At 42.1% G+C, this 24,357-nt stretch overlaps 1 protein-coding gene across 1 annotated transcript in view; it reads right to left on the bottom strand.

Moving 5' to 3' along the window:
• DNAH14 (dynein axonemal heavy chain 14) overlaps positions 1–24,357 on the bottom strand; it is a 1,270,113-nt gene that overhangs the window by 1,058,714 nt on the left and 187,042 nt on the right. Inside the window, exons 8-10 of the mRNA XM_086926153.1 lie at positions 12,752–12,814; positions 11,869–12,010; positions 10,621–10,752 (exon numbers count right to left, since the gene is read on the bottom strand). Coding sequence (XP_086782279.1) covers positions 10,621–10,752; positions 11,869–12,010; positions 12,752–12,814 — 337 coding nt within the window. The remainder of the gene's footprint in view (positions 1–10,620; positions 10,753–11,868; positions 12,011–12,751; positions 12,815–24,357) is intronic.

The raw sequence follows: 24,357 nt of genomic DNA, 5'->3' as shown, positions 1-24,357 counted from the left end.
GACCACCTCCTATAGTAGAAAGAGGATACGCCAACGGTGAGGAAATACCTCAGCCTAGTCCAGTACAGAGAGTGGTCGGAAGGTTTGTGGTACAAAAAGTGCCAGAAACAGAGTGTGCCAAGTCCTACCAACTGCCGGACGCTCTCCAAGTACCTGTTACCATAGGTCCTGTAGTATCGATTTACAACCCAGAGAGAGCACGAGAGGAGAAACAGGTGCGGTTGGACAGGGAGAGAGCAGAAATGGAGAATAGGAACAACATGATTAATTCCCAAAGGCAGTTGTCAGGTCCAAGAGATTGGAGCACTCCTTTAAATCAAGCAGGGGATCCCATAATAGACCAAGAGGGTCAGAGAGGGCTGATGGATCTAAGGGGACCACGACCGAAATCCTTTAAAGAGTTAACGGAGGATTTGAAGGAATGGGATGCTGCCGTAGGGATTCAGAATAACAGGATAGGAGCGGAAGCCGAATGGGGAAGCCAAGACAACAGGACCTTGTCTCACTGCGGGGCTGGCGAAAGCGGTCCAGAGTGGGACGGCAAGAGTCAGGAAAGTAAGAGGAGATACCCGCCACACCAGTGGTGGAAGTAGACAAATGCAGGAAGATAGGAATACAGGATGTGGAGGGGTGCCGCGCCCCATTCACAGCGAAGGAGATCGAAGAACGCAGGAGTATAGGGATAGCTTTAAGTGCACTCACCATGCACCTGGTGACAGTAGGCAACACTGGAGTCGCGGGAGCATGGAGAGCTGCGAGGTGTCTCGCCATGCGTCCAGTGATCACGGACAGGAACGAGATCGTGGAAACATGGGGAGTTGCGAAGGGTCTTACCGTGTGTTGAGTGATACTAGGCAGCAAGGGAACAGTGAAAATATGGGGAATGGTGAAGGACCCCATCATGTGTCTAGAGAAATCAAACAGAATAGACAGAATGAGATGGTGGGAAATAGAGCATTGTTTCACCACACGCCGAGGGAAGACGGAAGGGCATGGGACCTAGAAAGATGGGAACATGGGAAGACTCCCCATAACTCACCCGAGCCTAGGCGTAGGACTCGGAGCTGGGACGGTAGAGATGTCAATGGACCGTCTAAGAATGACGCATTGAGAGCTGAGATAAAAGCAAGGAGACTTGATGTGACCAGTCTAAAATCGGATTTAGATGAAATAATAGATGGTACTTTGCCATTAGAGAGGATTGACTTGTACGAACAAGATGAGGTACTGTTTATAGCAAAGGATATCACTCGGAAAGCGAGAGCAGTACATGAAAAGTTATCTGAATTAGCGGACAGATACATGGTAGACTTATCGAGAACAAAGGCATTACAGGGTAACCATAGGTTGCATTATTCAGATCAGGACCTCGAAGAAAGGAGAACAATCGGATTAAAAACACACATCAGAGAACTGATTACAGGGATAAGGACATGGAGGGATCTGGATAAGTGGGAAGAAAGGTGGTCCAAGAAAGGAACCGTTAGACAGAGCACAATTGGGATGTCTCCAGAGGGAGGGCCACAGAGAATGGAAGCTTTCCCTTTGCGAGAAATAGCGAATGGGAGCGATGTGCATGTGCCATGGACTAGGGGAGATTTAGCTGCATTTACAAATTCCTTTCCTAAGCTGAGAGAGAATCCAGTGGAGTGGTATAAGCAAGTAGAGAGGTTTGTAAAAATCTCTAAGGTACTGTGGGTCGACCTGAACACCCTGTTTGACATCGTAGTACCGGGGGACTTGTGGACAGCATGTAAGGTTAGTGTTGAATGGCCCACATTGGAACCAGAGAGGGATGCTCAGACTAATGGACCGTCAGAAAAAGTCATGGAAAAATATGAAAGGGTAATGACTTGGCTGAAAGATAAGGTGCCACTGCAGGACATAGATTGGGTCAAAATAGATCGAACCAGGCAAGAACCCAAGGAGACAGTCCATGAATATTATGAGAGATTATTAAAGGCGTTCAAACAATACAGTGGACTAGATGTAATGGATCCTAAAGACATAGGACAGTTCGTATCGAAATTTGTCTTGGGATTGAGACCTGATATTTGCTTGATGATTCAGCAACATTTGATTTGTTGGCAAAACAAACCATTAGATGAGATTTTGAGAAATGCAAGGTATTGCAGTGATGAGATAGATTCCAAAGCCAAGAAACTTAAAGAGAAGCTGATGATGGTGCAGATGCAGTCGGCTGGAAAGGGTGGACAGCAGCAACAGGGAACAGGGACCATGGGTAGGAGACAAAATAACCAGAATAAGGGCAGTGAGAAAATTCAAATTCGAGACCTAGGTTAGACATTGCGACATTGAAAAAGACGACCAGATGTCACCAGTGTAACGAGGTGGGGCATTGGAAACGCGAGTGTCCCTATAATACTGAAATTGGGGATCTAGAACCAGAGGAGGAAGAAGACCAGAGCAGTCTGGTAAAGGGGACAGCGATACACAAGGGAAAGGTGGTCAAAGGGGGGACCCCGGCTCCTCGAGCCCAGTTCCCTCAACCACCCAGAATAGCGACAGGGGGAAAAACCTATAGCCACTTTTCGTAGGAGGAGAGGAATGCTATTACGTTGATCCATTGACCGGACGGCGTGTGAGTAACATGGAGGACTGTACCCTTGGGGCAGTTCTGGAGGTGGACCAAAGGGGACCGTATGTAGAGGCTGAAGTAGCAGGGTGTCCTACAACCTTCCTGGTAGACACAGGAGCCACTCGATCCACTATAAGATCAGCAGTAGTTCCGGATCTGCCCATGTCAGGGGAAACCATTCAAGTGGTAGGAGTCGCAAACAGAAGAATAACCAGTTCTTTGACTGAGCCAGTATCAGTGAAAATAGGGAAATACCGTGATGAGCACCAGTTTGTGGTCTGTGACTCCAGCCCTGTGTGTCTGTTGGGAAGAGACTTGTTATGCAAACTAAATTGTACTATATATTGCACGCCTCAGGGAGTGGAAGTGCAGACTAACGATGATGATGCCGATTTTAAGGTTGCAAACTCACAGGTATGCGTGGAGCTATATCCTACCTTGACGGTGGAGGAGCTTCCATGGGACCTGAGAGGTGCAGTGTCATCTGAAGTGTGGGATTTCACTGGGGAGGAGATAGGACTGATCAAAGGAGTAGAACCAGTGAAAATAATGGTAAAACCAAATGTCGAATATCCAAGAACGCCACAATACAAATTGACCCGGAGACGATTGCAGGGATAAAACCCGTGATCGAATCCATGATTAAGCAGGGAATATTGAAAGAAATTGTGGGTAGTCCATGTAACTCCCCGATTATGGGTTTGCGGAAGCCTAGTGGGAAATTCAGAATAGTGCAGGATCTTCGGAAGATTAATAACATAGTTGTTTCATGTTGTCCAGTGGTACCGAATCCATCAGTGATATTGTTTCAGATACCATTCCAAGCTGAGTGGTTCACAGTGATAGATCTTTGCCAGGCTTTCTTTTCAATCCCATTAGATGAGGAGAGCCAATTTCTTTTCGCTTTTAAGCTGGAAAATCGCGTATTAACATGGTGTCGTATCCCACAGGGGTATACAGAAAGCCCATCGATTTTTAACCCACTGCTGAAGAAAAATCTTGAAAGTCTAGTACTGCCACAGAACTCGGTTCTAGTCCAGTACATAGACGACCTACTTGTTGCGTCAGAGACTGAGGAAGCTTGCAAAATAGACACCATCACCTTGCTGAATCACTTAGCTGAGAACGGACACAAGGTGTCCCCGAGCAAGTTACAGTACTGTTTGACAGAAGTACAGTACTTGGGTCACAGGATTGAAAAGGGGAAACGGAAAGTGTCACCAGACAGGATAGAGGCGATCATGAAAATGAATTCGCCAACGACACAAAGGGAAGTCAGGATGTTTCTAGGAATGGTCGGGTATTGCCGACAATGGATAGCTAACTTTTCCCTGAAAGCAAAACCCTTACAAAAACTGACGCACAAGGAGGTGAGTGATCCGGTACCATGGGACAAGGATTGTTTGATGGCATTTCTGCAGCTGAGAGAGGACTTGTGTCGTGCTCCTGCTCTGGGAATGCCGGACTACGACAAACCATTTTTGCTTTACTGCTGTGAAAGAGAAGGTTGTGCTTTATCGGTCCTGAACCAGATTCACGGAAATGCCCGTAGACCAGTTGCATACTTCTCGGCTACTCTGGATCCAGTAGCCGCAGCGTTGCCCGGATGTCTCAAATCCGTTGCTGCAACGGGTGTCAGCATTGAAAGGTGCGAGAACATTGTTATGGGACACCAGTTAGTGGTGTATGTACCGCATTCTGTTGAACTGTTAATGACCAGGACCAAGACACAGCATCTGACAAATAGCAGGCTCACGCGCTATGAGCAAGTCATTCTTGCTGCAGAGAACGTGACCCTTAAGAGATGCTCTGTGTTGAATACTGCCACTTTGATGCCACTTCCGAGAGACATAGAAGATGATGAATGTGAAGATCACGATTGCCTTGATGTGACTGAACTATGCACCAAACCAAGACCAGATATCGTGGATGAGCCATTGACTGACCCGATGAAATTTTCTTTGTTGATGGCTCATGTGTAAGGGACGATGTTGGTCAGTTGAGAGCAGCTTACGCTGTTTGTACCATTACTGGAGTTGTGGAAGCCGCTTGCCTGGAAGGAGTACACTCCGCTCAGGTAGCCGAAATCATTGCATTGACACGTGCCTGTTTAGCAGGTAACAAAATTCGAGTCACCATTTACACCGATAGCCAATATGGTTTCGGGGTAGTTCATGACTACAGGCAATTGTGGTCTCAAAGAGGTTACATGACCTCTTCAGGCTCACCTATCCGAAATGGGGAATTTGTACGTCTATTGTTGGAAGCATTACAAGGTCCGGCAGCAATTGCCGTTGTTAAATGTACAGCGCACACCAAAAATACTGATTTTGTGTCACAAGGTAATAGGTACGCAGACGAGGTTGCACACTACTGTGCAGAGCAAGGATATTCCTTCACAGAGGTGGAAGTGAGTGGGATACAGGAAAGGACAGAATTAACTATGGTGTTGGAAACTGTAGACACCTGGGATGAGTTAAAATGCATGCAAGAAAACGCACCAGACATTGAGAAAAAGACATGGGAAGCCGCAGGTTGTGTGAAAAGTGAAATGGGTTTCTGGGTTTCCGCAGATGGGAGGGCAGTGCTGCCAAATGAATTAGGAAGTCCGATGGCAAGGAGAATACACAGTCCAGCACATCTAGGTAGAGAAGCTATGTTGCGGATATTCAGGCAAACCTGGTATAACCCCAAGTTTAGAGTGGCCGCAGAAGCAGTGTGCCAACGATGCATCACCTGTCAGCATTTGAACATAGGGAAAAGGACACCAGTTACACTGAGTCACATTGGAAGGTCCGGTGGCCCTTTCAATAGGATGCAGTTGGATTTCATTGAAATGCCAAGATGCAATCGCCTTCGATACGTTTTGGTGGTTGTTTGCATATTTTCTAGATGGGTCGAGGCTTACCCTACACGCAGGTGTGACACACTCACAGTAGCAAAGTTATTGCTTAGGGAGTTAATACCGCGCTTCGGGGTGCAGACCTCTTTGGAATCAGATAGAGGAACACATTTCAACAGTGAAATTGTGAAAATGCTTTGCTCAGCTCTGGATATAGACCAGAAGTTGCACTGTAGTTATCGACCAGAAGCTTCGGGAATTGTGGAACAGATCAACGGTACAATAAAGTCCCGGATTGCTAAAGTTTGTTCATCGACATCCTTGAGTTGGCCTGATGCCCTGCCACTAGTCCTTATGAGTATACGTAGTACACCAGACAGAAGGACAGGACTCTCTCCGCACGAAGTGTTAATGGGGAGGGCAAAGAGACTGCCATCAGTTCCTACTGCCGCACTGTTGAATATCACAGATGATCTGATCCTGGACTATTGTAAGGGACTATCTGACGCCATTCATTATGTGTCTCTTCAGGTGCAGGCTGCTGAAATTCCATCGTCTCAAGACTTGTGCCACGACCTGTGCCCTGGTGATTGGGTCGTGGTGAAGAAGCATGTCAGGAAGAATTGCTTAGACGTGCGCTGGCGTGGACCCTACCAGATCATACTGGTAACGAACACTGCAGTCAAGTGTGGAGGTCTGCCCAACTGGATACACGCCTCGCACACTCGGAGAGTTCCAGCACCCCTGGAAGAAACAGCTCCTCTCTGGGACGAGAATCCAGCTGTGGACGAAGAAGCCATAGAGGGGACCAGCCAAGCTGTGGGGGTGCCAGAGGAAGATGGAGGCGCGTCTGACCAGGCCGAAGACGGACAGTACACCAGCGAAACTGACGTTGCCACAGAAGGAGAAAGTAGCTGTGAGTACGAATCAGACATTGATCAAGCTACAGGTGGTCAAGAGTCAAGTGCAAGGACAAGGAGCAGGAGGGCAAGGCGTGGAGAGGCTATCTGGCCGGAAAGAAGGAGGAGGCCAAGCCTAAGACCAGACCCAGAGAGAACCCTTGCTCCGATATCCGAAGACTCAGACTTGGACGAAGGTGCATTGGACTCAGAAGCAGAGTGTCCAAGAAGGTCAAGGAGGGTGCGTGTGCCCTGCAGAAGATACGCTACTCCTGAGTGGACCTACCTGGCGGCAGATGTCTTGGGGACAGAGATCCGGGAGGGTGAGGGCAGTGATAGTGGTCAGCACTGACCCCATCATCAAAGTGGAAGTGCAGTTGTTGGTGCCTGGAGTCGAAGCTGAAGGGTTACTGACACTCAATATTCCAAATCCTCCCTACCTAAGCAGAATAAAGGACATGGTCTTGAACGGAGTGGAATGTCCAACGTTTGGCACAACAGTAACAGAATACGAGGAGTTCATACTTCGCATGGAAATACTAGAGCTGCTGGAACGCGTATCATAGTGGATGCCTAAAGACTTTGTAAATAAACCAGAGTAAGAAGATAACCTAGCGCCAAGTGGAAGAAGAAGAAAATTAGGGACATTTCATTTAGTGGACGGAGAAGGGCTAGGGTTGTTTGTTGTTGAAATTTAAGAGACTGGACTTGCAAAAGGGGTTTATCAGCTTCCAGGTGTGATTAACAGACTGAGTAAGCAAAGAGAAACTGATTGAAGAAACAAACGAAAGAGACTTTTCAGAAGGAAACCATACTATTTGAGAACATGGAGGCCGGTAACCCGAACCGCAAGGCAAAATGCATAGTAGGCACACTTTTAGCAGGAGTGATTTTTCTTATAGTTATAGTAGTTACCGTATCATATATAGTGGGACATGAGAGTGTAACAAAAGCAACAGATGCAAAGGCTGTAGTGACATCGAAACCTGCTGCTGCTGGAAAAAAAGAGGACAATGCAATTCAGGAGAAAGCGTTGCTAGCAGCAGATGCTCGTAGATTACATGTTGATGAGTCACAGGGCAACTTTAAATCAAACGCTTATGCCAAACTGTTATATGAGTACATTGATGCCATGGAGGTTAAGGATTGCTATGTCTGCATGCAATTGCCAGCCTCTGTAGACGAGGGTATTAGGGACCATCATCTTCCATTGACTTATGGGATTACCTGTAGTTTACTGCTTAGCATATTTTATGGACGAGATAGTTTTGAATATTATTTTTCAAATTACGATTCAGTATTACCAGAAGTCCCGAACTACAAACAGATGAATAAATGGGACTATTACAAGAGTGAAGATAGATTGGCGAAATTCTTCATTCCTTGGGATACCTTGGATACTTCACATGCTCGTAGAAATAATCTGACTTGCAAAGTGTCAGAAATTGAGAAGAAGTTTATAGGGCAAGTGGATGACCGTTACAGGAGGCAAAAGATTCTGAAAATGTCAGGACAATGGAAAACAGATTGGACCGAGGAGGAAAAGGCACATAAAAGGAAGGGTAGTAATGGTCCAATAGCTTTAGATCGAACACAGAAAGGGAAGTTATGTATTCATAGGAGTCAAACTTACTATGAAAATGTGTTTGTGGGTGAAGTCAGTTGTGAACATGCCTTCCGATTAGAATACTACACAAAGGATTTCTTAAAGGGCATGCAAGTGATTCCTAATGTATATTTTGTATGTGGAAGAAATGCCTACGTGAAACTACCTGACAACTGGTATGGATCATGTTATTTGGCAATTGTCTTCCCCAAAATATATCATGCACAAGATTTAGAGATCATAGAGGGAAAAGCTTCAGCAAGGGGGAGAAGAGATGTAGGTGATGCTGAAGTAGTTGGAGATGTATTTGGCGCTATGTTCCCTCTTCTAGGATTGATACTTAATGATGTTAAGATCAGGAGATTGGCAACAGTTGTAGACAGATTATCTGCCAGTACTGCAAGATCATTAATGCTGGTGGAAGGAGAGATGCAATCAATAAGGGCAATGGTTCTTCAGAACCGTCTTGCTTTAGACGTTCTGTTAGCAAAAGAGGGCGGAGTCTGTAAGGCTTTGAAGGTCCAGGAATGTTGCACTTACATTCCAGACAATTCAAAACCTCTTGAGAAAGGCATACAGAATATAACTGAGATACATCAAGAAATTGAAAATCTGACAAGGGTAAATGCGTGGGAAAAAGTGGGTCATGGAATGGGTAAAGTTGGAGGTTGGTTTGCCAACCCAGGGAAGAGTTTTGTCTGGTACATACTAAAGCCTATCCTCATAATAGTAATTTGCATACTCATATTGTGGGGGTTAGTGAGGCTGTATCAATGGTACAGAGCAAACAGGTTGCAAAGATCCATGAGAGAGCAGGAGCAGAGGTTAGCTGCTATGCAAGATAACCAATACAGGAGTCTGAGGGCCCTGGAAACGATAAAGAGAGGGAACCTTGCAATAAGTTCTGTTTGATAAGTCAGGATCGATGTATTAATGGTGATGACCCCTAAAGGTCATCAAAGGGGGGAACTGAGAGAGCGCAAAACTGAGAAAACGTATAAGTGCACCATATGTACAACCCAGTTGCACGAATTCAGTTAAAGTATCTAGGAGTGTTGAAAATATATAATCGCATATGCACATGAATGTTTAGTTAATATAGAGAAACATATATATAGTGTGAGACCAATGTAGAAATGTGTGGAATTGTTTAAAGTGGTTAGAAGTGTTAATTAGAGTCCATGTTATGTAGCTGCTACTGAAGTAAATGTAATGCTGTAAAACGTAGAAATGTGCAGGCCTCATGGCAATGTATGAAGAACGAAACGTGCATTTGCATTTTCCACATGACATGGATTCACTATTATTCAGAAATTTTTGCTCATATGTTAAGAATCATGTTTTATAAGAGTGTTTTATATAATCATGTTTTATAGAAGTGTTTTTATATAACCAGAGTGTATTAACAAGAATTGTTTTAGTTTTAGAAATAAAGGTTCATAGAGTGCAGGCCGCTGCAAGATAATTTAGTAGGCCTGGAAAGATAAAGTGGCTTCTTTGATCTGCACGTGTTAGTTAGAGTCGAGTCTCGTTAAAGCATAAATTGTCATTCCTGTGCAAAGTTTATGGCCGAACCCAGATAACTGGAGGGTGGAATTTGGGGCCCTATTCATGGGTGTCTGTTTGCAGGTGTGAGGGGGTTCCAATCAAGAGAGTGATGAATAGAGCTCTGTCCGGGGAGACAGGCACAGGCCTGGAGGAGGGTACAGGAATGTTTTGGGGGGTACCGGCGAGCTGGAGAAGGAGCCTGGGAAGCAAGGTAAACGCTAACGAGAGGCCCAGAGGAGTGCCATCATGGAAGAAACCCGAACTGAAACCACGTGAGGGGCGTCTCATAGGGGCGTTCCAAATTTCGATTGTGATTTTGTATTAGGGACAGCACCCTGGGGTGGAGGGAGAGCAGATGGCCTGAGGACCCTAAGAGAGCGGATGGGTAGGCAGAGAGGGCATGACTGCAATGCATAGGTTTTCACCTAAGACTAAGAGAAAGTGAGTGAACTTCTTTGGAAGTCACCACGGCTGACACCTTTTTAGGTTAAGATTCTGCTAAGTAGGGATGTCACTTAGTCTAGTGTAGGGACAGTCTAACCTGATATTTTTCCATTCTGTAAATGTCTCTCAAGCTTCAGCTTGTGTCTATATTGGCGAATCTGCTCATCTTTGAACTTGCTATAGTGGTATTTTTCTGTCGTTTAAGATCATTCAGAGAATTCATGTTTCTGTTGATGCCAGTATAGCTTTTAAACCTGATATTGAGATGTTTGTATCTTCAGTTAACTTTGGCTTTACAATAAAACTTTAAAACTGTTCCGTGGTAAGTGGTTCTTCAGAGTCGTGCCAATTATTGGTTTGATTAACCTAGTAGTAGATTTCCTTTTTACTCAATGACAGGCAACAAAGATTCAGTCGACCTGATCGGGGATTTAGATCTAGAGTGATCCGATAAGAGATCGAAAATCCCGCCCTCCCACCTTCTACTTCTGATAAAATAAAAGATTATATTAGTCTCAGAAATATATGTATTTTCCTTTCCTCTCTATATATAGACAAGTACAAATGTTAACATTTACATTGTAGTTCAAAGGTTTACTATGGCTAGCATTCTCTTTGAAAGTGAACCATTTTAAGTGAACTGTTGTTGCAATAAAACAACATAAAAAACAATTTTATTTACCTTTAGAAAAGTTTCTTTGATGACTCCCACGATGTTTTCCCTGCATGCCTGGAGCTGCTTCTGTGCAAACTTGCACTGCTTCATCTGCACTTCACAAAACTCCTTTAAAGCATAAGTGTGGAATGCATCCAGCTAATAAAAACCACAATAAAAGAGACTCAAATTAACACAGCAGCTCCTGATTGTGTATTTTAAGACCATTGTGCTGACCTGAAGGTCTGCTCCAACTGAAAATATGCACATACAGGAAACACTTTATAACAAATGTAGACGTGAATGAGGCATAAAAAAAGGAACTGCAATTACTACACATGCATCGATAGTGTATGTTGGAATATGCACAGAAAAATTACACACTGGTGTGGAAAAGTCTGAAGTCCCAGAGAATTGTCAAGGGAGAGGCAAAAAGCAGGCATTGCAAAGCTGATAAACACCCTTCGAGGGATTCATTTCAAAGCAGGTTTGGTTACTCAGAGAACAGGAAAGACAATAATTTTCTCCTGTATCCTTGGCAGGAAAGTACTCTTGGCTCAACTTGCCTTAAACAGGATACATACTTGGGGCAATAGTGGAGAGGCTTTTAGGGGGCAGGGCAGGCTCTGGGCTTAGGAGGCAGTGCTTCATCTCCCACTAAGAGGTTTGGACTGTGCTCAGACCTCTGGGTTTTGCCCCTTATCCAGGTGGTTTAATTGGGCGTGTTTCTGCACTTGGTAAAATTGGGCCTGTAAACTCACATCGGGACATTTTGTCTGTGGGAACACGGGATCACCTGGAATCGGGTCCTAATTGTAATATATTGTAAACCCACCAACTAAACAAGTTAATTCTGTATTTATAGTTTTAGAAATAAGAAAACCTAATCCCGTCAGTTACTAATCCAGGATTTTACAGCACATCATTTGTCACACCAAGTTTACACTCCCATCAAGAAGCAAAGAAAGAACCAGACTAAGGGCTTGATTGACATTTTGGCGGACGGTGTAGTTACTAAGTCACAAACGTGACGGATGTTCCGTCAGCCGTATTACAAATGCCATTGGATAAAATTCACCTATAATATGGTGGACGTGATATCCGTCACGCTTGTGACAAAGTAATCCACCTGCCAAAATCTAAATTAGGCCCTAAAATGTCTAATCCTATCTAATTTATTATGAAACACCCCACAGCAACATGTGCTTACTTCTCCTGATACTTCCACCAATGGTTTTACAATGTTAGAAAAAAAAGTATAGTTGGCGTTCTCACCTTGATCATAGAAATGGCGCCGGCATCAGATTGAGTACTATCTCTTCCAATTAACAAGGCATCCTCACAAGCACCTTGAATGTAATGCAAACAGCCTTGGAACAGCTCATCAGCAAAAAACAACTGCTGGAACATAATCTTTCTGAACACAAAAAGACAGGGAAGAAAAACAACTTGTGAAGCAGCATGAGTCTCTTGGAATAAAAACTGAAAAAAAGTAATTTAATCAGTAAATATGTACGAAAATTCCCAAGGTTCCCACCTGCATTTATTATTAAAGCACTGTACAGAGGAATAAAATGGTCACTACTTATGTCTGATGCCTGTGTATTTGATGTAAAGGCCAAGGGTATGCCCAGAAGTGGGTCTCATGTTCATTGTGACACTGGAACATAGACTTGGATTGCTTATGTTCCGGGTCAGATAAAACCTGGCTTGACTATCTACTATGTTACCACTTCATCCCTTGCTAGTCCTACCATATTGCATCAGCTGCCCGCCTGCCAAATCCCCATTCCCATCCATTAGGAAAAAAGTTGCTACTCCCTTCCTTACCACCTTTAATAAAATGCATATATTTCTCCTCCCTCTTCATAACAGATGACATTGTAATCTGTATTTTGTTGTAAATTCCCTATTTACTATGTTTCTTTTCTTTTCTTTTATATCTTCATGCTTTCCTATTTCTGTGTAAATCATACTAGAGCCTGTGGGGCTTTATATGCATATTACACTAATAAACAAATTAAAAAAACATTTAAATCTGTGTCAAGGTGAATGACCCACACAGCAGAAGATGATTAACTACTGGCAGGTCATGGCATATGCTAATAAAATGCAGAAAATATAGTTTCAAAATTCTTAAACAGATTTATAAACATACTTGCTGTTGTCGGTCTTTGATCTGTGAACATTCATTTTCCAGACAGTGAAAGCCTTCCACAATCTGAAAGAAAGGTGGCAAATATGATTAACTCTGAAATATAGAGCAAGATTAATCTATTACCTGGTTAGTTAATTTACAAAGACTCCTTCAACAGGGCACCACACTCTTTAAATCACTATTAGAGAATTCTCTATAACTGACATCCATTCTCCTGTGAAGGCCATGTACATGGAGCACAACAGATTATACTTTGTGCAAGATCTGAAACCACTCGACAGTTGTATGCTTTTTAGAACTCCCGTACTCAAAGCATAGTCAGTTTCATTTAGAAACATTGTGTTTGACATGTATATATACACATGTATGCATTGTTTACAACGAAGTTTTTGCAACGTAATTCGTTTATCATCCAATGCCTTTATAATGCAAAGCCTTTACCACAAATATGACTTCACAATGAAGGTAAATATATTGAAGGCAATTGTGTGTGTGTGTGTATATAAATATATACACACACACACACCCACACACACACGCACACACATATATATATATATATATATATATATATATATATATATATATACATGCACACACATAGTACACACACACACATATATACATATATATATATCTGCAAATACCTCGCAGCAGCGCTCCCTCAGTGAAACACGAGGCAAGGACCAACTTTTTTCAGCATCTTGTTTATTTAGCCATTAACCAGGTAGTCATAACATATATATATATATAAATATATACAGACAGACATATGTATATAAACACACACACACATATATATATATATATATATATATATATATATATATATATATATACAGACATGTATAAATATATACACTTTTTTATACATATGTGTGTATGTATATATGGGTGTGTGTGTCTACACACACATATATATATATATATATATATATATATATATATATATATATATATATATACATATATATATATTCACTGAAAAAAACATAGGTTTCAGGCCTTATATAGTTAGGAATTAGCATTTAAAAACACTTTAAATCATACAAAACCATTGAAATTGCTCCTATATAGTTAGTTGTACTAACTATATTTCGTGCACCCGCAATCCACTGCTGATGATGTCACATATTACATCATTCATGACAAGGTCAGTGACATCACTGATGACATCTCAAATGACATCACTGATGACATCACTGATGACATCATCCAGTGAATGTGGTTTGCTTCGTTATTTAAATATGCATTATATATATATAGCAATTTGCATTGAAGAATGAGTGGATATATTAAAATAAATATTTGGATGGAGGATTTAGTAGCAGTGTAATTGACTGTTTATTTGACCAATTTATAGTGTCTCACTAAATATAGTGGATAGTGACTAAACTGTTTGAATATCTGTATCACTTTGTCAGTTGTTGTGTAAATAGGTACTCCAGTTGGTTACTAGCTATGTGAAAGTCTGTATTAGTTATTGATTAGTTAACTGAGTATTTGTATAGGAGAGTGAATGTGTGTGTGGTTCGGTGGGTGGGGGCGGGGGGTGTGACTGCCCAAAGATGTGTGAATAGTTGATTCACTAGATATATGAAGTTAAAACTACATGTTCTAACAGTTGTTTGGGTGAGTGAATATCTTTATGGGTGTGGTGATGAGCAAATATATTTCTCAATGGTACATGTCCAACAAACTAGAAAAATAAAAGGCAGTGTATGTGTCAGTTGTTGTATATAAATAAGTATACATAAGACTCAATGATTGTGTGAGTGACTGTATGGATAACTTTATACTTGTAATAATGATTTTATAATTCACTAAGTATGACTTAATATCTAAATGAATAGAGGAAGTTGTGTTTGTATAAGTGTGCAGCTAAGTAAATATGTAAGTATGATCCATTGTTTGCATAAGTGAGTAGGATGACTTCATATGTGAATAGGATGTGTGCTGGTGTGTAATGTCGATTTAGGTGTATAAGTATTTTTGATAGTGTTCTATTGTTTATTGACAGCATGTATGAGTGAATATACAGGTAAGTGATTAGATGTGTGTATACATCTATGAATCACTGAGTGGGTTTTTAGATACTTGTATTGCTGTAACAATGGATTCAAATATCATACTCTGTATTTTACAAAGAGTGATGAAAGATTTTACTAGTGTATGAAAAGGTGTATGTGATTGTCACGTGGATGATGTCATCAGTGATGTCATCAGTGATGTCATTTGAGATGTCATCAGTGTTGTCACTGACCTTGTCATGAATGATGTAATATGTGACATCATCAGCAGTGGATTGCGGGTGCGCGAAATATAGTTAGTGCAACTAACTATATAGGAGCAATTTCAATGGTTTTGTATGAGTGAAATGTCCAGCTAACTATAACACCCCTAAAACGTAGAGTTTTTTGAGTGAATTTTAAAGATTTTTTAAATGCTAATTCCTAACTATATAAGGCCTGAAACCTATAGTTTTTTCAGTGAATTTCAAAGGTTTTTTAAATGCTAATTCCTAACTATATAAGGCCTGAAACCTATGTTTTTTTCAGTGAATTTGCAAGGTTTTTTAAATGCTAATTCCTAACTATATAAGGCCTGAAACCTATGTTTTTTTCAGTGAATTTCAAAGGTTTTTTTAATGCTAATTCCTAACTATATAAGACCTGAAAGCCCACCAGGAATCTCCAGTATGCGCCAGGGGACTGCATTGCAGAGAGGTGTAATGAAGCCACGCCCCTTTTTACACCTCTCTGCAACGCAGCCCCCGTGCATGTTTGAAGAGGGGGGACTAATTCCCCTTGCATACTGGGGGCCCCTGGGGGCCAACTAGCCCACCTGGAACCTCCAGTATGTGCCAGGGGGCTGCATTGCAGAGGTGTAATGAGGCTATGCCCCTTGTTACACCTCTCTGCAACGCAGCCCCCTGCCTCGTTTGCAGAGGGGGAACTAATTCCCCTTGCATACTGGGGGTCCCTGGGGGCCAACTAGCTCACCAGGAGCCTCCAGTATGTGCCAGGGGGCTGCATTGCAGAGAGGTGTAATGAGGCCACACCCTTTTTTACACCTCTCTGCAACGCAGCCCCCGTGCATGTTTGAAGAGGGGGAACTAATTCCCCTTGTATACTAGGGGTCCCTGGGGGCCAACTAGCCCACCTGGAACCTCCAGTATGCGCCACGGGCTGCATTGCACAGAGGTGTAATGAGGCTATGCCCCTTTTTACACCTCTCTGCAACGCAGGCCACTGGCGCGTTTGCAGAGGGGGGACTAATTCCATTTGCATACTGGCGGTCCCTCGGTCATATCTGCCCAAACACCGATATTCCGAACGATTGAAAATGACTTTTCTTGAGAAACATTTGGATTTGGATTACCATGTCCTATACTTTGGAATTTTTGAAAGACTGACTTTGAGGATGCTATAAATTACTCAAGTCTGCCCGAATTGTGTGGGTAAAATTGATACCTAGTCACTTTGAATAAGAATGTACTTACGTCTCGTCTAACATTTGGAAGAAATATCTAGTTATATGACAACAGGATACCGACATAACTTGAAGGAAATAAGAACGCCCTGGAGAAGTTCTGTTGTACAGAACGAAACGTTTCGGCTGGCTGTGGTACATAAACTTAAGGAAAATAAAAGCATTTGAATATACACCAAGATTCAGCGCTTCAATAAGGACTCTAAGTGATATGATTTGATTGGACCTATTGTGCAAATGGTGCTGTGCCAAACTTTGGAATATTCTCCACTACTCTCTACTACTTACTCTCTCCTACTCTACTACTCTCTAATACTCACTCTCTACTACTCATTCTCTACTACTCTACTACTCTCCACTACTCTCTCTCTACTACTCACTCTCTACTACTCACTCACCTACTACTCTCTACTCTCTACTACTCACTCGCTACTACTCTCTCTCTACTACTCACTCTCTACTACTCTTTACTACTCACTCTCTACTTCTCACTCTCTACTACTCTCTCTCTACTACTCACTCTCTACTACTCTCTACTACTCACTCTCTACTACTCTCTCTCTACTAGTCTCTACTACTCACTTTACTACTCACTCTCTACTACTCTCTACTATTCTCTCTCACTCTGCTACTCACTCTCTACTATTCTCTACTACTCACTCTTTACTACTCTCTACTACTCACTCTCTACTGCTCTCTACTACTCACTCTACTACTTACTTTCTACTACTCTCAACTACTCACTCTACTACTCACTCTCTACTACTCTCTACTACTCGATCTACTATTCACTCTACTACTCTCTACTACTCACTCTCTGCTACTCTCTCTACTGCTCTCTACTACTCACTCTCTACTCTCTACCTCTCTACCTCTCTCTACTTCTCTCTACTTCTCTCTCTACTAGTCTCTACCGCTCTACTGCTACCTCTCTACCTCTACCTCTACCTCTGCACCTCTACCTCTCTCTACACGCACACATATACACATATATATATGCATATATATGCATCTGCATTTATATATGTATGCTTATATATATATATATATATATATATATATACATACATATGTAAACATATATAATCTGTATATCTATATAAATACAAATATAAATGCATGCATACATATACATATATGCATACATATGCATGTTATTTACATGAAAGTTTAAAAAACACTAATAAAAGCAAAGCTAAAAAGCCACCTCATTACAAACAGAATGGCTTTAACTTAAAGAAGGGCGAGATCTATTGCATTTTCAATGCTTGTTTACTTTGGTTCCATCAAGAAGGCATTCAGATGTGTCACACATTTGCCATAAATTCTGAATGTTAGCACTCTAGTTGCTGATTAGATCACTGTAGTAAAGCTACTGCTTACCAGCAGGGGCGGTGCGTGACATTTCAAAGTGATGGGGCGCCAAGTGATTTGCATACAGCACCATAGCGAGCGAGCACAGCGAGCGACCCCAAACCCCAAAAGTGGGGTTTGGGGGGGGTTACCCCCCCCCCCAAGAAAATGTTGAAAAAAAAGAAGAAAAATCGTGCATTTTCAAGCAAATCTGAGAAAGCAGGAAGGTTAATAAAGCAATTGTGAAAGTGCAGTTATTACATTAATAGATGGAATAACATAGGTAGCTGCTTATTCAGTATAACCACAGAGCTTCATTCCTTCCGTCCTATTACGCTCAGGTGCTGAATTCAGACTATAAGACTTTCATGAAAATCTCAGCTCTAAGAGTAGGAGAAGTTGCACAGCAGTTGGATAACAGCCTTCACAAAGCATTAGGAAAATGAGAGGCAAATACTTGAAAGCAAACTGAAAGTAATGCATCAAGTAGTAACTTATAGCAATGCATCCAGCAAAACAGTGCATGCAGTCAACCATACAAAAGTAAACTAAAGCAAGTGTGAACCTGTGAACCTTCACTTTGAAAGCAGGATGCTAGTCAACAGGCCAGTCACATACATTTAAACTGAAGAAGAGTACACCTCAGCATGCAGGCACCAACATAAAAGCACCAAGCAAGTCAAACAGTTTAATGAAAGAAAAATGAAAGCAATAAATCCAGCAAACTAGACAGTGACTCAAAAAGTAAACTGAAGCAAGTGCACACTGAAAGGAATGCGCAGTCATAAGTCAGACATTCACATAAAAGCAACTTACCAAGACACCAAATCAATTACATGGGAAAAACGTGAGCCAATGCACCCAGAAACCCAGACCAGCACACCAAAGCAACCCACCCCTGATTGGATGGCAGCTGTGCTCTTAGGGTCACCCCTCAGTTTTTGGCAGGGTTGAGCACCCCCCAGTTTTATGCCCTCTGCGTCTGAAGAGGAGACAGGCAAAAGGGGTCATAATGGAACATCTGGCACAGCCACTTTGTAATTGAGGTCACCCACCCAGCTCAAGACTGAGTTACAGGCTGATCTTAAATCTTTAAACAACCACAAGGGTCTCCAGCTAGTTGGTTCTTGAGCCAAAAGAGTCCTCAGCTCACTGGGAGTCTTTACATCGCGCCTGAGATGACATGACAATGTCCCTTAATCCGGAGCAACTGTGGGGACTGGTCTGGGTCTGGATCTGACTTGGTACGAGCAGGATACAAAAAGTAACGGGTAGGTGGTAGCCCACTTCAAGTGAAGGAGCTGTAAGGAACCTAAGCGCACTGGTGTTGATACCAATAACAGGGCAGCTCTGGCTTTCTCAGGGTGGGTGTCAGCTGTGTGATGAAACCAGCATGTGAAGCAGTTACCTCAAACAAACTAAAACCAATGCACTCTTCAAGACAAGGAGTTACATAAAATCAAATAGAAAACCACCACCAAGCCAGGTAGTCACCTAAAGGCAAATTGAAGTGACTGCACACTATGGGAAGTGCACTTCCCAAGCCAGCCTATTACACTAAAGGAAAATAAAAGCAATGCTCCCAGTAAACAAGACAACATAAATTGAAAATGTTTCCTCGCAGGACCAACAGTCACAAAAAATAAAGAAACAGAACAAAGTCAGAGGCACTCCAGGAATCCAGGAGAGTGGTCTGGTGGACTGTTCATGAAGGCTGAACCTGGTTCCCCAGAACGAAATTCGGCAGCTCTGGTGTAGTGCCACATCCCCTATACTATCCCACTAAGACACCCACACTGCCTTCAGCTACAACCCAGTTGTGCCCTGCTACATATACCTGGATGCGGCTCAATTAAAATTATGCACAAGAGTGATATGCTGCCTGGAAAAAAAGTACCTTCCTGGAAAAAGCAAACCTTCATATGGATGCAAGATTAAGTAAAGCATATGAAATGTGAGTAGAACAACATGGTTACCGTAACACTTTTATATTTATTATTCAGAAATCAAGAGTGTTTTTTTCTGAAACTTTAAGCACCACTACAGATCCCTGGGGGGACCAGTATCACGGTGTATTGCTTATATCCTGCGAACCGTGAGCAGTATGGTTTAAAAATACTACATTACTCAACATAGAGCCACTGCTTGTTTTTCTTTTTTTTTCCTGTTTCATTATTTTTCATCCTTCCACTCCCTTATTGTTTCGAGGTCTCAGTTACTTTTCTTTTGTCCTCCACATGATAAATGCGCCTTCCTTCCCATGATTTCCAATCTTTCCCAACTCCTCCTGTGATTTAACCTCTCAGTTCCTAGGTCACACAATACCTGAAAATTGGAACTGGGCCCCAGGACATGTATTAAATAGCCCCACATCCTCCACTGTCTCTCATACTCAGGTACTTATGAAGTATTTGGTGACCTAAACATGGCCACTGAGATGGACATTAGCCATGTTGAAGTACATGGCTTTGAAATCAGGCACAAGTCAAGGGTGCACATGGGTCAACAACAGACCAATTCGGTTGGCTGAAAGCCCCAATAGGTAAGTATATAGTATACAATTTTAGGAAAATCAAAATGTCTTGGCTACCACAAGACCTAAAAACATCCTTGTCAAAGTCAAATTGTGGACCGCTGTTCCTGAGTCTCTGAGAAAGTGTACCTCATTTCTTTAATTTCAGAAAAAGCTGAAGGCATGGTTATTTTAAACAGCGGCTATGTCACCTTAGCTTATTGATTAGCGCTGTGAAACCTCTGTATTTCTCCTGCCAAGTCACAGAAATTGTTTAACCACAGAAATGCAACGCAACACTTGGGACTGATTAGTCAACCTATTTGATGACTGAAGTTGAGCAGAAACTTACTGACATAAGAGTCACAACTTTTTTGTGCATTTTCAAATACATCTAAAATAAGGCTACCAAATGTTGCAAAATTTCAAAATTGGAGTTTGTACATTAGATTTAATGCAGTTTAGTGAAATAATTTTTCCAAATTGAAAGCGTGGCTAGATATTGGTGATACATTTAGATTCATTTTTTCAGTGTGGGGTGCTATTATCCAAATTCTGCTCTATTCTGTATGCCCTTCACAAACCTGAGCTGTAGACACATGTACAAGAGGGGGGCAGAAATCTTTATATTTCAATAAACTTACTTTTTTCAAATAAAAAAGCAACATGTAAAATAAATACAAGTGCTGTTTGATTTACTTTTCTCATTTTGGCACTGGTCTGAGAAACATTCACATGATTTTCCACAGTCAGTTTAGCTGATTTTACCAAATTTCCCTGTAGAAATTGGAAACTCTTCTGCAGAACTTCCTATATTTTAAATTACCTTGTTGTAAAGGTTTTGGGGCAAGATGGCGCTATGTTCTTGAAGTAAAATACTACAAGAAGTGTGAAAGATGATTGAAGACTTGGTTTTAGAAAGTTGCACGAAAAGCTGGTTTAATTGTTCCTGGTTATGCCTGTAGTAACTGCAATTTCAACCATTCTGCACGAGCCTGTTTGCTCCTCAGGAGCAGCTGAAGCTATTGGCACGACACGCATTTATATACGGAATTTACTCAACGGAATATCAAGAGGCTGATCCTGAAAGCAATTTGTTGCAATTCATAAAGGAATTTTACTAGTAGTATTTTTACGAGTGCGAAGCATTCGCCCTCGCGGCGGAGACTACGAGAAAAGATAGGCAGTCATAAAGATCCAACTGGTAAAATTCATTTGCTGCAAAAAATCGTATTCTTACACTAAAGTGTAAATTCCCCTTTGTGAGACAGGACCTGTATGTGAAGTGTGGGAGCATGGTTTTGTGTAATGGATTTAACATTCCTTAATCGATCAAAACGTCTTTTATGTTAAGACCAGTAATGAGAAACATTTTGTAATCAATTTATATAAATCAATTAATGCAAAGTTGAAAGCACGTGCACCCAATACAACGATGCGACAGAACAAGGAAAAACAAATCTAACGCAATAAAACTCAATATACTATGACATATTTCCAATCAATTACTCAGCATTGTACTTAAAACAGTTTCGCAGTGCGCATTAACAAGCTTAAATCAATGTATTTTCGGCAATCACGAAGTTAACCCTTCCGAGTGACATGACATTGAAGGGACTGACTTTCCTAGTGTCCTCACCATATATATAATATCCTACACTTCATTTCCCATAAGTGTCACTCCTCCCCCAAATCTGGATTGCACTATTCCCACATACACCAATACAAGTAGGATTAGGAGCTACTTGGAGATACTTTGATGGCCTCGTTGGAGAGCAGGGCTGCCCGAATAGTAACATCACTGATGGGACACAGACCACCACACCTGGTGCACGGAACGCTGGAAGGAGAGCACCTCCTAAAATGGTGGACACCTCACTCCTTAGCATGCCTGCTCGCATAGGATGCTACTTAACAACACTCCACAGTTAAGATGAATTGAAACAGTCACTCACTGATGGAAACATGGAACCAGAATCGGGCACCACCAACGACCAGTCCTCCTTGGCTTGCTGCTCCTGAGACGAATGCCGGGCCACCCCCAGGCGCAGAATCCAATGGGATGCTGCGCCGGTGGACCAGCCAATCCTGGCGCTGCATGCAGCGCCAGGATTGGCTAGGGGGTCACATTTGCTGCTCGCCCTGTCGCCCTTAGGAAACCCAGGCTGTGGCAGGCAAACAGCACGGTGAAGCACCCCTGGGTCCCACTGGGGAACTTACAGTGCGCATGCTTGAGAAAGTTGCCAACTTTCTCAAGCATGCGCACTGTAAGTTCCCCAGCGGGACTGTGCACTACAATCTGCTGCAGCCTGAGTGTGTGGACTGTCACTCAAGCTGCAGCAGGCCACCCCCCTGCGCAATTCAGCGCAATGTATTTTAAGAAACGGCCGGCGGCCGCGATGCGGATCCATGGTGGCAGGTGGGGCTCAGCCCCAATGGACGCACCGCAGCTGCGCACCAGGGAAGTCTGCTGCTAGTATTCAAAGTGCATGTTTCAGTCTGCATGTCAGAATTTTTTTAATGAAATAGAAGAGGATTTGAGAAGTCACTCAAAATGTGCCCTAATTTTTCTTTCTGAAGCACTAATCATACTTTCCATGAACCCCCTCATTTTGTTCCTTTTTAAATTAAATGTTTTCAGACTTACCACTTCATTCCAATCAAGATGGCTTCTGGTGTGCCATACTTTTGTTAGCGCTCTAGTTGTTCTTTAGAACACTCTGGGACATTCTATCATTGGGCTATACCTGGGCTACATCTGGGTGATATTTGGGCTACATTTAGGCTCTTTTGTCTCTGGTGGCCATCTTGGGAGACTGCATGTCAGAATTTTTAATGAAATTGAAGAGGATTTGAAAAGTCACTCAAAATGTGCCCTAATTTTTCTTTCTGCAGCACTAATCATACTTTCTATGGCAAAATATACCCCCTCATTTTGTTCCTTTTTAAATTAAATGTTTTAAAAGTTACCACTTTATTCCAATCAAGATGGCTTCAGGTGTGCCATACCTTTGTAATAAGTAGGACTGTTAGCGCTCTAGTTGTTCTTTAGAACACTCTGGGACATTCTCTCATTGGGCTAATCTTGGGCTACATCTGGGTGATATTTGGGCTACATTTGGGCTCTTTTGTCTCTGGTGGCCATCTTGGGGTACTGCATGTCAGAATTTTTTAATGAAATAGAAGAGGATTTGAGAAGTCACTCAAAATGTGCCCTAATTTTTCTTTCTGCAGCACTAATAATACTTTCTATGGCAAAATATACCCCCTCATTTTGTTCCTATTTAAATAAAATGTTTTAAGAGTTACCACTTTATTCCAATCAAGATGGCTTCAGGTGTGTTATACCTTTGTAATAAGTAGACCACTCTAGGAGGCTGCAGTAGAACACAAAGGAATCAACTGACAGTCTCTGTCCTTGTTGGATGTACATGTTTTACTGAGAATGTCAGACTTCATTCTCACATGACTGAGAAAGATAATGTGAATTTATAGAAAATATGCTTTCAGTTTAGCTTATAGATCCCCTTCCAAACCACTGTGGGAAAAGCATGAGATAATAGTTTTCTTTCAAACATGATTCATGATATCCCAGCAGAAGGCTTTTTCACATGGTAAAATCACCTTAGAACACACCACAATTCCTAAAATGAGCATGGTACCATCAACAAATGATTTATAATGTAACTAAAGTCCTAAAACCCTCTATTAACTACAATGCTTTTTAATGAGGTGCTATCATGTATATTGGTCCCAAGATGGCTGCCAACACTTGTTGGATGAAGTGCTGACAGCCAATCAGATCAGATGTGTGGTTAGGCTCCGCCCAGATATATATGTGTTTTTGAAGTTAATTTTCATAAAAACCACTGGAGCAATTTTCGCCAAACATAGCAAAGACACATCTGCGTACCAGTCCCAATAATTTTGGAAAGTTTGGCGTTATTACGTTCAGCGGTTCCGGCTGTAGACTTGTCAGACCATCCTATAGAAATTAACATGGGGAAAACACGTTTTGGGACCCCCCTTTTTTCTCAGCCCCCACTTCACAAATCCCCCCGAAACTTTCAGGGAAGGAGCGGAGCGGAGCTGGCCAAAATTTTGGAAAATTACACACAAATTCCTCAACCGGCGCCAAAGTTATTCCCAATAGAATGTTGTGGATTTCCTATGGTAGCTAATCCTAACTATATATACCTACGGGCTATCGCCAGTAGGTAATATATATATATATATATATATATATATA

The sequence above is a fragment of the Lissotriton vulgaris genome, chromosome 6 (assembly GCF_964263255.1).
Source record: "Lissotriton vulgaris chromosome 6, aLisVul1.2, whole genome shotgun sequence".
NCBI lineage: Eukaryota > Metazoa > Chordata > Amphibia > Caudata > Salamandridae > Lissotriton > Lissotriton vulgaris.
Note: the sequence above shows the minus strand (reverse complement) of the source record. Positions and strands in the feature narration are given on the sequence as shown.